Source organism: Siphateles boraxobius, unplaced genomic scaffold, assembly GCF_051911475.1.
Source record: "Siphateles boraxobius isolate OS27281-9 unplaced genomic scaffold, OSU_SipBor_1 11, whole genome shotgun sequence".
Taxonomy (NCBI): Eukaryota; Metazoa; Chordata; class Actinopteri; order Cypriniformes; family Leuciscidae; genus Siphateles; species Siphateles boraxobius.
Window position 1 is genome coordinate 10858001 of NW_027508711.1, and position 12490 is coordinate 10870490.

At 38.0% G+C, this 12490-nt stretch overlaps 1 protein-coding gene across 2 annotated transcripts in view; it reads left to right on the forward strand.

Moving 5' to 3' along the window:
• chm (CHM Rab escort protein) overlaps positions 1–12490 on the forward strand; it is a 70943-nt gene that overhangs the window by 48134 nt on the left and 10319 nt on the right. For both annotated transcript variants that reach the window (XM_077196396.1, XM_077196404.1), the window contains exons 10-12: positions 149–253; positions 1317–1380; positions 5534–5630. In XM_077196396.1, coding sequence (XP_077052511.1) covers positions 149–253; positions 1317–1380; positions 5534–5630 — 266 coding nt within the window. The remainder of the gene's footprint in view (positions 1–148; positions 254–1316; positions 1381–5533; positions 5631–12490) is intronic.

Below are 12490 nucleotides of genomic sequence, written 5' to 3' on the forward strand. Positions count from 1 at the left end.
TCTAGTGTTTAATATTTTATCTTCAAATCATAATCTGACCATCTCTTGTCCCTTTTGTGAGTAGAGCAGGTTTTTGGGTAAAGAAAGCTGGTTTGTAGCAAGGACTTTTTCTTGTGCTGATACATGTTCTTGTATTCATACGTCACAGAGTTAAAGCGGTGATTGATACACGCGGTCAGAAGATCGGCTGCAGTCATTTTGTGGTTGAAGATTCGTACATCAGAGATGAACAAAGACAGAGCACGGCTTACAGGTAAGCACACATGTCCGGGTTTCTCAGAAGCGAAAGTCATCATAGTTGGGTAAACTTATTTAGCAGTGAATGAAAAAACTATTAAGTATATTTGTTGTGTTCCCATTTGCTTAAATAGCAAAAGAAAAACTCCACAATAGTGTTTTCACAACATTCAAAAAGAGGCAAAAAATAGAGAGAGTCGGCAGTCAGAAGAGAGAAAGATGTCATTTTTACCGTCACTCCCACAGCTCCTGTATTAGAAACACTGTATTAGTTTTTTTGTAATTTTGTTATTTGATGCAAAGGTAATGTAATACAAAATGTAGTGTTATAATGTGCATACATTTAAAAAAGAAAAGAAAAGATAAAAAACATTGCATGATTTACAATGCCTATGACCGTTAAAATGCTTCATCACAGTCTGTGAAAAGGGTCCATTAGTATTTATTACTGTAATTAATGAGAAACCGTGCAGAACGATATTGATTATCCCGTCTAACGTGCATCAGCTGTTATAAGGAAGAGGGCCGTTAGAGTGTTGACATCTCATTTTCATTTCACCCAATCAGAACTCATGAACTTCTATATTCAATACTATCACAATAAAAACTTTATACCGACATTTTCATTGTTTTGTGTTATTCCCTTATACCTCTAATATACCAAAAATTTACCAAATTGTATTTCATACTGTGATTGGCTGTTTTCCCCAGTGTATACATAACACGTTTCTCAACATCTTTATCAATTGAGTTTGTCAAGTTAAAAAAGTCCTTATATTAAAACAACGACGACTTTGTGAAATGCAAAATTACATGTTTTGAAAAATTGTTCGTCTGCACATTTCCATGTAATGAAAGTAAATGGTGGTGAAATCTGTCAGCTACAATAAAAGCAGATGGATCCATCCATCCATCCATCCATCCAGATTGAATAAATTATGTAGATTTGCATTTTTGGTTGAACTATTCCTTATAATTACTGTAAATGTTTAGTGTCATTTTGAGTTTTTTCTTTTCTGAATAATCTCCTTCAACTCTGTCTCTAAGGATTGTTCCTGTTTCTGCATGTTTGTCCACAGGCAGATATCTCGAGCAGTGCTCATCACAGACAGATCTGTGCTGCCCTCAGAATCTGATCAGCAGGTAAGCTTGCTTGCTTTCTTGCTTTTGTACAGGCATCTGTTTGTTCGGTAACACTTTATTTTAAGGTGACGTAGTTACACGTTACTACATTAAATGATGCACACTTAACTAACCCTAAACCAAACCCTAACTGTAACTCTATAAGTACATGTAGTTAATTAATATTTCTCAGTACTTTCTGGATTAAGTACAATGTAACTGTCACCTTAAAATAGAGTAACTGTTTATTCTTTCATTTGTTTACTTTTTTTCATTTTCTTCTTTTTTTTTTCTTTGTTTGTTCTTGTATTCGTTTGTTTTTCTTTTTGTTTTGATTATTTACTTGTTCTTTCTTTTCTTTTTCTTTCACTTGTTAGTTCATTCTTTCATTTGTTTGTATGTTCATTTGTTAATTTTTTTTCTTTTTGCTTATTTATTATTTCTTTTGATCTTTTGTTTGTTCATTCGTTCATTTTTTATTCATTTTTTCCTTTGATTTTTCTTTTTGTTTATTCATTTGTTCTTTCTTTTGATATTTTGTTCAATTCTTTCAGTTGTTTATACTTTTGTTTCTTTTATTAGCTTTGTTGTTTTGCTTTAGTTTGTTCTTTCATTCTTTTGTTCATTTGTTCTTTCATTTTTCTATCTTTGTTTTCCTTTCATTTGTTCTTTTGTTCACTCATTTGTTTGTTCATTCTTTCATACTTTCATTTATTCATCTTTAAGACTTTAGACTTTAACCTTTTATTGACTCATTAGAGGCATTAGTTCTGCATCATGGAAATTACCATCACATACAAGACTGACAAATACACAGCATCAAAATACATGAACAAAAACATAAAAATCTACCTTTTGCTATTTCAATTAAGCAAAGTTATAGCACATGGTACAAATGAAAGTGTGAATCTGTTGGTCTTAGCTAAAGGGACTCTGTACAAAGACACTTAAGGCAAAGTCTGGAATGCATCAGATATAATGATGATATGTATCAGATATAATGTATTTCACTTGCCTAAGCACATGCTTATTAAATAACTCTGATAACCCAAGCAATTTCACTCCTAGCTCTGTACTGCAGTAATTAACAACTTTCTCCTGTGCATTTTTAATTTTTAGAGAGGCAAACCAATAAATAAATGAGAATGTTTAAACCGATTCAGTGTATGCCTTATAAAAAACAGTCTTCAATGTCTTGTGAGTGTTGAGTTTGGCTGGCTTCCTTGCTGACTCATCTTAAACAGATTGCCTGTATTCCTTTAGAAATGTAACATCAATTATAGAACATAAATACTTCAACCAGTTCAATGGGTTGGTTGCTAATAATAGTTGATGAGGTTGCTATATGATCACGCCAGAAATCAATACACATATCTTTGGTTTTACTGACATTCAGATTCAGATATTGTTCTTTTTTATGTTCTTTCGTTTGTTCTGTTTTCATTCTTTTGATATTTGTTCATTTTTCTTTTTCTTGATCTTTTGTTTGTTCATTTGTTGTTCCTTCGATTTGTTTTCGCTTTTTTTTCCTTTCAGTCTTTCTTTTGTTTGTTCATTTCTTCTTTCCTTTCTTTCTTTTTCATTCTTCTTGCATATCTTTCCTTTCTTTCTTTCTTTCTTTTTTCTTCTTCTGGCATATATTTCCTTCCTTCCTTTTTTTCTTCCTTTAGTTCATTCTTCTTGCATATCTACAAGCACATTTTTCTTTCTTTCTTTCTTTTTCATTCTTTCCTTCTTGTATATCACATGCACATTTAACTTTCTTTCTTTCTTTTTCTTTCTTCTTGCATATAATTCATTCTTCTTGCATATATTTTCTTTCCTTCTCTCTTTCTTCCTTCCTTTCTTTTTCAGTCTTCTTTCATATCCACATGCACATTTAACTTCCTTCATTTCTTTTCCATTCTTCTTGCATATCCACATGCACATTTAAAGGGCATTGACCCATCTCTCCTGTGTGTGTGTCTGTGGCACGTTTCTTGCCAGCCTTGCACTTTTGCTTTTCAACTTGTATTGCATTACATCTTTTTTATGCTGCATATCACATTTGGATGGATTCTTGGAACACGTCCAAGATTTGGCAGGCACAGAAGCAACAAAACATCAGAGCCGATTTGTGGGATCGTTACAATAGTTTTGACATCCCGTTCTTGAGCGTAACATTCTAAAGTGAATTATGAGAGGAAAAAATAACCAGTTCAATGAAAGGACAGTAATTCTGTTTGCTGTTACTGGTTTAGAATTGGATAAATAAATGTCTCCAATGCGAGAGTGGACGGTGACAAGCAAGCGTCCTCTTAGGCTAATTTGAGTGCTGTCCACCAGAGTACAGGAAAAGGAAGCAGAGTGGTCAGAACACCACCTGAATCTCGGCCCAATTTGCTCTCCATCAGGAATTCATGCTTGAATATTCAAAGCAGATCAGGAGAGGAAGGAAAAAGTGGGTGTAATTTATGCTCATTAGCCTGGGCGAACAGAAATTAATATCAGCGTCTTGACACGGTGTGGAAATGGAATATTACATGACTGTGTGTGACAAAACGTAATTAAATATTCAGGCTGATTTTAATTAGCCGTTCTTCCTTTGGAATGACAGTCGCCAAACGAGCATTCTCTTCCTCTTTAACACTTTTCTTGTTGGCACACTTGTCTTGTTGCACTTGGACTTGATTAAAAAGCAGTTTTAACATAGTTTTACCCAAGGACTGTATGAAAAATTTTAATAAAAGGATTATATAGATCCTGTTACACAGGCACAAAATGTAGCAGATAGGTTTTACCTCTGCATTATCACTATGCCATTATTTACTTGACAAACTCACAATTTGGGTAAAATACCAATTTTTCTTTTTTTTTTGGTGCTGAAATTTCTTCAATTCACTAGCTGTAGAATTCTGCACTATGATTGTTGTGACAAGGGTAAATTGGTCAGTCAAATACATTTTATGTAAACTGTAAGATGTAAATCTGGGTTGTCCAATCTGGTTTGGGGGCAGTCATGGCCTAATGGTAACAGAGTTGGACTGGTGACCCAAAGGTTGCTGGTTCGATTCCAGTACCGGCAGGAATATGACTGATACCCCTTTTCCACCAAGCCAGAGCTGGTGCTAGTTCGGAGCCAGAGCCTAGTTTCAATTCGGTTCTTTGGTTTTCCACACGCAAAGCACCAGCTCCGAACCAGGAAAAGTGGTTCTTAAGTAGCACCAAATAATTGCTGGTCTAGAACAGAGCCAAGTAAGAACCACTTGCGTCAGGGGCTGGGGGCGGGGTTACCGTGACCAACAAGACGAATAGAAACTTGTGACCGCCATTTTTAAATAGCAGCTAGTCGAGCTAATAGCAGCTCGATTATAAATATCCGTCTATGTAAGTTACGGCGAGCTGCACAAACGCGTTGGACTCCGATGTATTTTGTAAACCCATGAGCATCCATAGTATTGCAACGTCCGTTATTGTTGATGGCTTGTTCGAGATGCATCGGAGCGGCGCGGACCGATCGGAGCTGCGGGAGTGTTTGGAGAACATACGACTCCTTGTGCTTTTAGATCGCTATCGCAGCGCTTTGATGTCATGCGGAGATCGATCTGCGAGAAGCCGATGCATCTCGAACAAGCCTGGCGTACTGTTTGGCGCTACCGCACTAGCGTTGCTGGGCAACATGAGACGTATACAGTGACGTAAGATTTGGCTCTGTTGTGGCTCTCTAGCCGGTGGAAAGGCAAATCGGTTCTTATTAAGCTCGTCAGTCGAACCCACTCTGAACCAGCTTTGGCTCTGGCTCTGAACCAGCACCCGGTTCTTGTTGGTGGAAAAGGGGTATGAGGTGTCCTTGAGCAAGGCACCTAACCCCCAATCACTCACCAGGCGCCACTCAAGGCTGCCCGCTGCTCCGGGTGTGCGTATCCACGTTTGCAGTGTGTGTGTGTTCACTACTCACTACTCTGCTCCTAATGTGTGTGCACTTACTTGGATGGGTTAAATGCAGAGGTCAAATTCCAAGTATGGGTTACCATACTTGGCCATCACCTTTCACTTTCACTTTCAACCTCGTTTCTGGAGAGCCACTGTCCTGCAGAGTTTAGCTCCAAAACTTAACTTTTTCTGGACAGTGGCCCTCCAGGAGCATGATTGGAAACCCCTGATGTAAGTTATGTGTTTTGTGTTTTATTGGCAGATCTCGTTGGTCACGATTCCTCCTCTGGGATCTTCTGCACCAGCTGTGAGGGTGGTGGAGCTCTGTTCCTCCTCCATGACCTGCATGCCTGGCACCTGTGAGTTACACATCCAGCACAGTCTCATAACACTCTTGCCATTATCACACATCAGTTATACATTCACAATAATCATATGGTAAATGCATGTTGCACCACGTTGCGCACGGGTCAGGTGTTCAACATTGTTTGCTGACTTTTCAAAGCGTAGCCAATTATTTCCTAACAATTTGCAGTTCTCCTTTCTGCCAGTTCTAAAATTCACCAACAACCTAGCAGTGATAGTGTGCAATTTCAGTCTCTTATGATCACCATTGCTGCAGAATATTGTAAAATATGATTATAATTTAAAATAGCTGTTTTCCATTTGAAAATATTTTAAAATGTAATTTATTTCTGTGATCAAAGCTGAATTTTTAGCATCATTACTCCAGTCTTCAGTGTCACATGATCCTTCAGAAATCATTATAATATGCTGATTTGCTGCCCAAGAAACATCTCTATGTCATTATTATCAATGTTGAAAACAGTTTTTGCTTCTTGATATTTTTGTGAAAACCGTGATACACTACCATTCAAAAGTTTGGTGTAATATTAGCAAGATTGCATTAAATTGATCAAAAGCGACAGTTAAGACATGTATAATGTTACAGAATAATTCTATTTCAAATAAATGCTGTTCTTTTGAGCTTTCTATTCATCAAAGAATCCTGTAAAATTTCCCCCCCAAAAACATTAACTAGCAAAAACTGTTTCAACATTGATAATACTAATAAGAAATGTATATTAAACAGCAAATTAGAATTAATTCTGAAGGATCATGTGACACTGAAGACTGGAGTAATGATGCTGAAAATAAATTTGATCAAATAAATGCAGCCTTGGTGTGAGCATAAGATAATAAAATCTGAATCATTCCAAACTTATTCATAATCATGAAATAAATGCTTCAGTTAGGCATTGTATTACAAAACCAGTATCAACGATCTTCCAAGAATTGTCACAGTGATGCACATTGATAGTCTAGTTTGAACACAGCCAAATGTCAAAACTGTCCTTCAAAACACTCAGTTCACCGCCCCCCTCAGTGATGACTCCATCATTAACTCCATTATTATTTATGAAAGTTATTGTGTTTGTTACACTGGCCCTATTTTGCTATCAGTCATTGTGAAGGGGATCAGTGGAGATGGTGGAGTGGTCTTGGCGCAGACCCCAGTGACTGACTCCGTCCTCACGGGGGAATGAAAAGCTTAATCAGCGGAACTCCACTTCCTCTCTCTGGGAATTGAGTTCAGGGGAAATGATAGGAAGCTGGATCAGAGCTATCGTTTGCTTATCGTTTGCTATAGCCCGATCCCACAGGGAGATGGATCATAGTCATTCCTCTTTAAGTAATGCACTTCTACCTGAAAGCATCCTTCGCAATCAGCGGATGATGATGACCGTGACAGACATGCGTTCGAAGGAGAAGATGGTCTTTATTTATCATTAACCACTTATGACAAGACTATTTTACTTGCGCTGCTGGTTGTGTTTGATGTGCTTTCAAAACCAAGACCACTGATTGTAGACTTTGAAGGTGAAGTGTGCAATTTTAACCCACTATCGGCACCAAACTGTGTTGCAAAAAATATGATTGAACAAGCAGATATTCCTGATAGTCCTCGGCCCCAGATTCAGACTCTTCACATTACATTGGGGGTATGTTTTAAAGGGGACCTATTATGCCCTTTTTCAAAGTCTTGATTTTGTTTTTTGGGTCTACTCGAAAAGGTTTTCATGCTTGGATGTTAAAAAAAACCTTATTTTTCACATATTTGACATTTTTGCAGCACCTCTCTTACCAGTCTGTCAGTAACGCTCAGTTTAGTTCCGGTCTCTATGAAGCCCATCCTTCTGAAAAGCGCAATGTGCTCTGATTGGTCGGCTGGGCCAGTGTGTTGTGATTGGTCAACCACTCCGAGCGTGTTTGGGAATGTCACACCCCTGACCTTAACCGCGAGTTTCAACACACTACTAACGCAACTCAACCAGGCCTTTATTTTGTGCATTCCTTGGGCAGGAATTATTTAAATGAGGAAAATTATGACTATTCATTCTCGGAAGAAAACTCAAGACTACAGTCGTGGCGTTTCAGGGAGTTTAGAAACTGGAAATGTAAAAAGAAAATTCATATTAGGACCCCTTAGTATACCCTAAGTATTTAAAGATTAGTATTTTAACAAATAAATACTTTACCTTTAAAATCAATATAAAATCAGAATAGGCCCCATACTTTCTTCATACAAAATTTTGTCTGATGTTACTAAGGCCCTTTAAGCTTCAATCAGAGGATATTAGTGAATGGAGGACTTAAAGTGCCCCATTATGCTATTTTAAAGGTTCCTAATTTTGTTTTGGAGGTCTCCTATAACAGGTTCATGCTTAAAAGGTCAAAAAACACTTTTATTTTCTCATGATATAGATTGCAGCATCACCTCCTTTCTCATAGTGTCTGAAACGGTTTGATAGATAAAGCAGTTTGTTGATGGAAATACACTTGTTAATGCTGATAGAGGCATCTCATAATGTACGACAATCTGAGTAAAAACTTATCTGAGTAAAGTCCTGCTCAAGCCGTGCTTGCGATGGAGGTTCGGGTTGAATAACTAGTTCTTCCAATGTCTGATCATCGGACTCGTGCTTGAATTGATAATTGACACTAATTTCTTCCTTAATTTTGGAGATTCAATGTGAAAATATGTATTACAATATGAAAATATATTACAAATGTTAATGTTAGTTTTGATTAATCGCAATAAATTACAGAATTGTTTTTTCTAATCCAAAATATTGTTTATTTTCTTCAAGATTCAAAACGGAATATTACATGTCCATTACTGGATATATTGTGAATCCACCCGTACTGCAAGTGTTCACATTTAACTATCCAGGACTTTTTGAAATCAGCCCCCGGAATTTCTTTGGCAGTGGAGAGAATCTTTTTCAAAACTCTGCAGTGTCCCGTGTGTTTTTAGAGCCTTTAGTGAAGCTGCTCCTCCTGTCCCACTGGAGATCCCTACATCTGTGCACCTCTCCACTGTGTGACACGGAGCCTGTGTGCCGCCCTGAGCTGCCTGCACTCGAATTGTTCTCTTTGATCCTCACGCGCACACACTCCCACGTACCACAGACCACGGGAAGGTACATCGGTGAAGTAATGATAAGCCTGGAAGTGGTGTGTGTGAACTCTTGGGATTACCCAGGACATTTCTACACATCCCACGAGTAGAACTTCTCAGACCTTTATGAGAGTTGAGATTTGTTGTTTTGATTTGAATTTTGGTGCCCGTTGTTTCTTTTCCCCTCTGGATCAATTTCAGGGCCAGAGTCTTACTGTAGTTCTTCTAAGATTAGGATGTTAGCCCAGTTTGTCATACTTGTTTAAAGGTGCTTTAAGTTTTTTTTTTTTTTTTTTTTACTGTAGTAAAGCATAAAAATACCATAATATGTTTGCAGGTATTTAGGAAAAAGCTGAAGTCAGTTATTCTACTTTGAAATTTGCGTTCCGTGTAGTGTTGTCAAAAGTCGGTACTGAAATTTAGAAAATGTGACAATACCACCATTTCCCTCTAGCATTTTGAGCGCTGTTGAACGGATTCTTATACTCCATTGATTGGCCATTGTGTTCACGTGCTCAACATATATGTCTGTGATTGGCCATTGTGTTCACACGCTCAATATATATATAGCCACCAAAATTACCCTGGAAACAATTTGTCCCAGGAACTTTTTTTCCCCCACACCTGTTGCTGCCTGCGTTTCCATCGTGGTCTAAAGTAGTGCTGGGCGGTTTGACCAAAAATTTATATCACGGTTTTTTTCAAATTTATGCCGGTTTTCCGGTTTTTAATGTTTTTTTTTTCATGCATAATCAGGTGTTCAAAGCATTTTCTACTGGTTGAGAGAGGAATTACTGCAGTAAATTGACTTAGGATGGTCTATTTTACTGTCATTAGTGAATATTGTAGAATAGAATAGCTAATAACTTTCTACGTTCTTATAACCAGGAAATAACGTTAATACAACGTTTATATAACGGGAGAATTGAACGTTCTTATAACGTTTTGAATAAAGTTCTTATAACCAAGAAATAACGTCAATGCAACGTCTAAAAACTTGACGTTTTGAATGTTCCTAGAACATTCAGAAATAACGTTTTTATAAGTTAATGGGAACGTTATGAAAAGTTCTTATAACCTAAAATTGTTAGCTGGGGAAGAGGAAAGATTCGCGATTGCACCAAACACGCTTTAAGTGCAGGATTCTCTGAGCGAGCCCAGAGAAAATAGACCAACGTCAGCAGCATATATCTGAGAGCGCGGCACATTATATTCAGCGCAGGAGCAGAGAGATTCGCACTCGCACATTATAGTAATGTACTTTCGCGCTACAATAATGCGCTCTCGACATTTGACTGGAAAATAACACAGAACCATAGTTGTGCAGCATCCATCTTCCCTGTAACGTAACACCAGAGAACTGCTGTTTACCCATAGACAGTACAAGAAAACTGCTGTTTACCCTCGCCTCGCAGTTGCTGCTTAGAAGTGCAACATTGTAAAGGGTCCGTCTGAAACAGTGTCGCGCAGCGTAACGTTCGTTCCGAACGTTGTGTAATTAAATACATCGGTATGGTGGTATATTAAAAATTAATATCATAACAAAAATATACACCGGTTTTCGGTATGAACCGGTATACCGCCCAGCACTAGTCTAAAGTACCTTGAAGATTAGGCAAATTAGTCTGATGATGTAGGATTGCGCATGACTTTCCAGATCCCTCTGGATTTCATCCTCCACATTTAAGTTTAATAAAGCCTAAACCTCGTCGTTGTCCATAGGTCGCATTTTTTAAACTACATTGTAGATTCGAACAACAGACTTTTAAAAACGGTGGTTGATGTAAAATGCTGTGTGGAGTCAACCAATCAAAATGCTGCGTGAACTCAACCAATCAACATGTTCAGCGCCCATGTCCTACCCCCGTAAGTTCCTGAACTTTGAAAAAGTACTACCTCGCGAGCAGGGACTTACTGTGGAGGGGGATTTTTACCCGAAACTTCATTTAGACCCTGGTTCCTGCAGTCGTAATACCACCCCAAAGTCCAGTGTTGGGAAAGTTCACTTTCTACATGAACTAGTTCAAAGTTCAGTTCACAAATTTTAAAATGAACTAGTTCAGTTCATAGTTCTTACTTAAAATTTTGAACTAGTTCATAGTTATTTTTTTCCCATATGTTGCTGCAAGCTATTATTTTTTAAAATTATTGCCACAGTGACACACGCACGCACACACGACTTGTTTAAATACATTTAAGTTGTTAATAAATAACAATAAATTGTTGTACCAGCAATATCTCCAAGTTTTGTTTTTCACAGTAGATATCTCAAATGTCATGATTTGCCAATGCAAGGGAGTACCGGCAAAAATACAGACCGGAAGACAAAAGACAACGAGCGCAGCACTGAAAATGGGCTGGGCTACATAAGGTCTATTGAACGAAGTTAAACTGAGAGAGCGTGCCGTTCACAGACACCAGAATGAACGAGTTCACAGTAACGTTCATCAGGCAGTAATGCAGTACGTTCAGTTCACGTTCGCCCAAAATATGAACGAGTTCATGAACTATCGTTCAATGAACGCGTTCAGGCACAACACTGCCAAAGTCACTAATTCCTGCGCCACTCAACATATATGTCTGTGATTGGCTACAATGATCAACGCTTCAGTGCTCCAAAACCTAAATAGACACGGGATCTGTGACCTAAATGATCACAGATACACACGGGAGCATTTGAAAGCAGGCATCTATCATCTATATATAATATATCCACTGATTGACTGATGCGCTGATAGATGCCTGCTTTAAAACGCTCCCGTGTGTGTGTAAGCGCTCGGTAAATGGCGTCAAAGACGTCTATTTACAACATGTTTTTGAACCGTTGATCATTGTAGCCAATCACAGACATATATGTTGAGCGCGTGAACACAATGGCCAATCATAGACATATGTTAAGCGCGTGAACGGTACCGATTTGGTACTGAAGTCAGTACTTTTGACAACACTAGTTACAACAGAATAGTATTTAATAGTATTTCAACACCCTGGGTTGCCAGTTGGTGGAAAACAGCATTTAAGTATTTAAACAATGGAAGCCAGCAATTGAACTGGGTCAGAGATCACAGATTCCTTAAACTTAAAAAGCCTCGGCATCCATCTAAACAGCTCAATGAACAGAGGCATATTAAAATACAGATATATTATCTGACCATCTTACAGTGTAAGGCTCGTCGCTTCCCATTGTCAATAGCGCTTGCTTCTGTTGCGTGCCCTCAATCTGGCAACCCACGTGAGCATTGAGTCTGAGGAGGGAGAAACGACTCTCTCCAATATTTTGAATTTGGACTGCAGTACCCATTTCCGCCTCTAGCTGTCAATATTACATACTGCATCTTTAAACAATTTAAGTTCTTGCCAGTAAAGTGAGCATGCTCTTGACATGTTGCCTAATGCAGCTTATATGCTGGCAGCTTGAGTTCTGATCTTGTTCATTTATCAAAGAAAATTGTGTCCTGATTGTTATAATGAAGAATTTTTTTTAAGCATTAAAAATTAAAACTTGCCTAGAAAAAAAATTGTGCGCGTGTGCACACTGGTTTGACCTACATTATGAGTCCTTATACTGTAGTGCGTATTCATGTTTCAGGCTACATTATGAGGACATGCCAATGTCTTTGTAGTTCAGAACGCTAAATAAACTTCTGTGATGGATAGATTTAGGGTTATAATGGTGTGTGTGTGTGTGCGTGTGTGCGTGTGCGTGTGTAAATGGCAATGGAATTTTCCAAGAAAAGTTTTTCTGAACAATGTGAA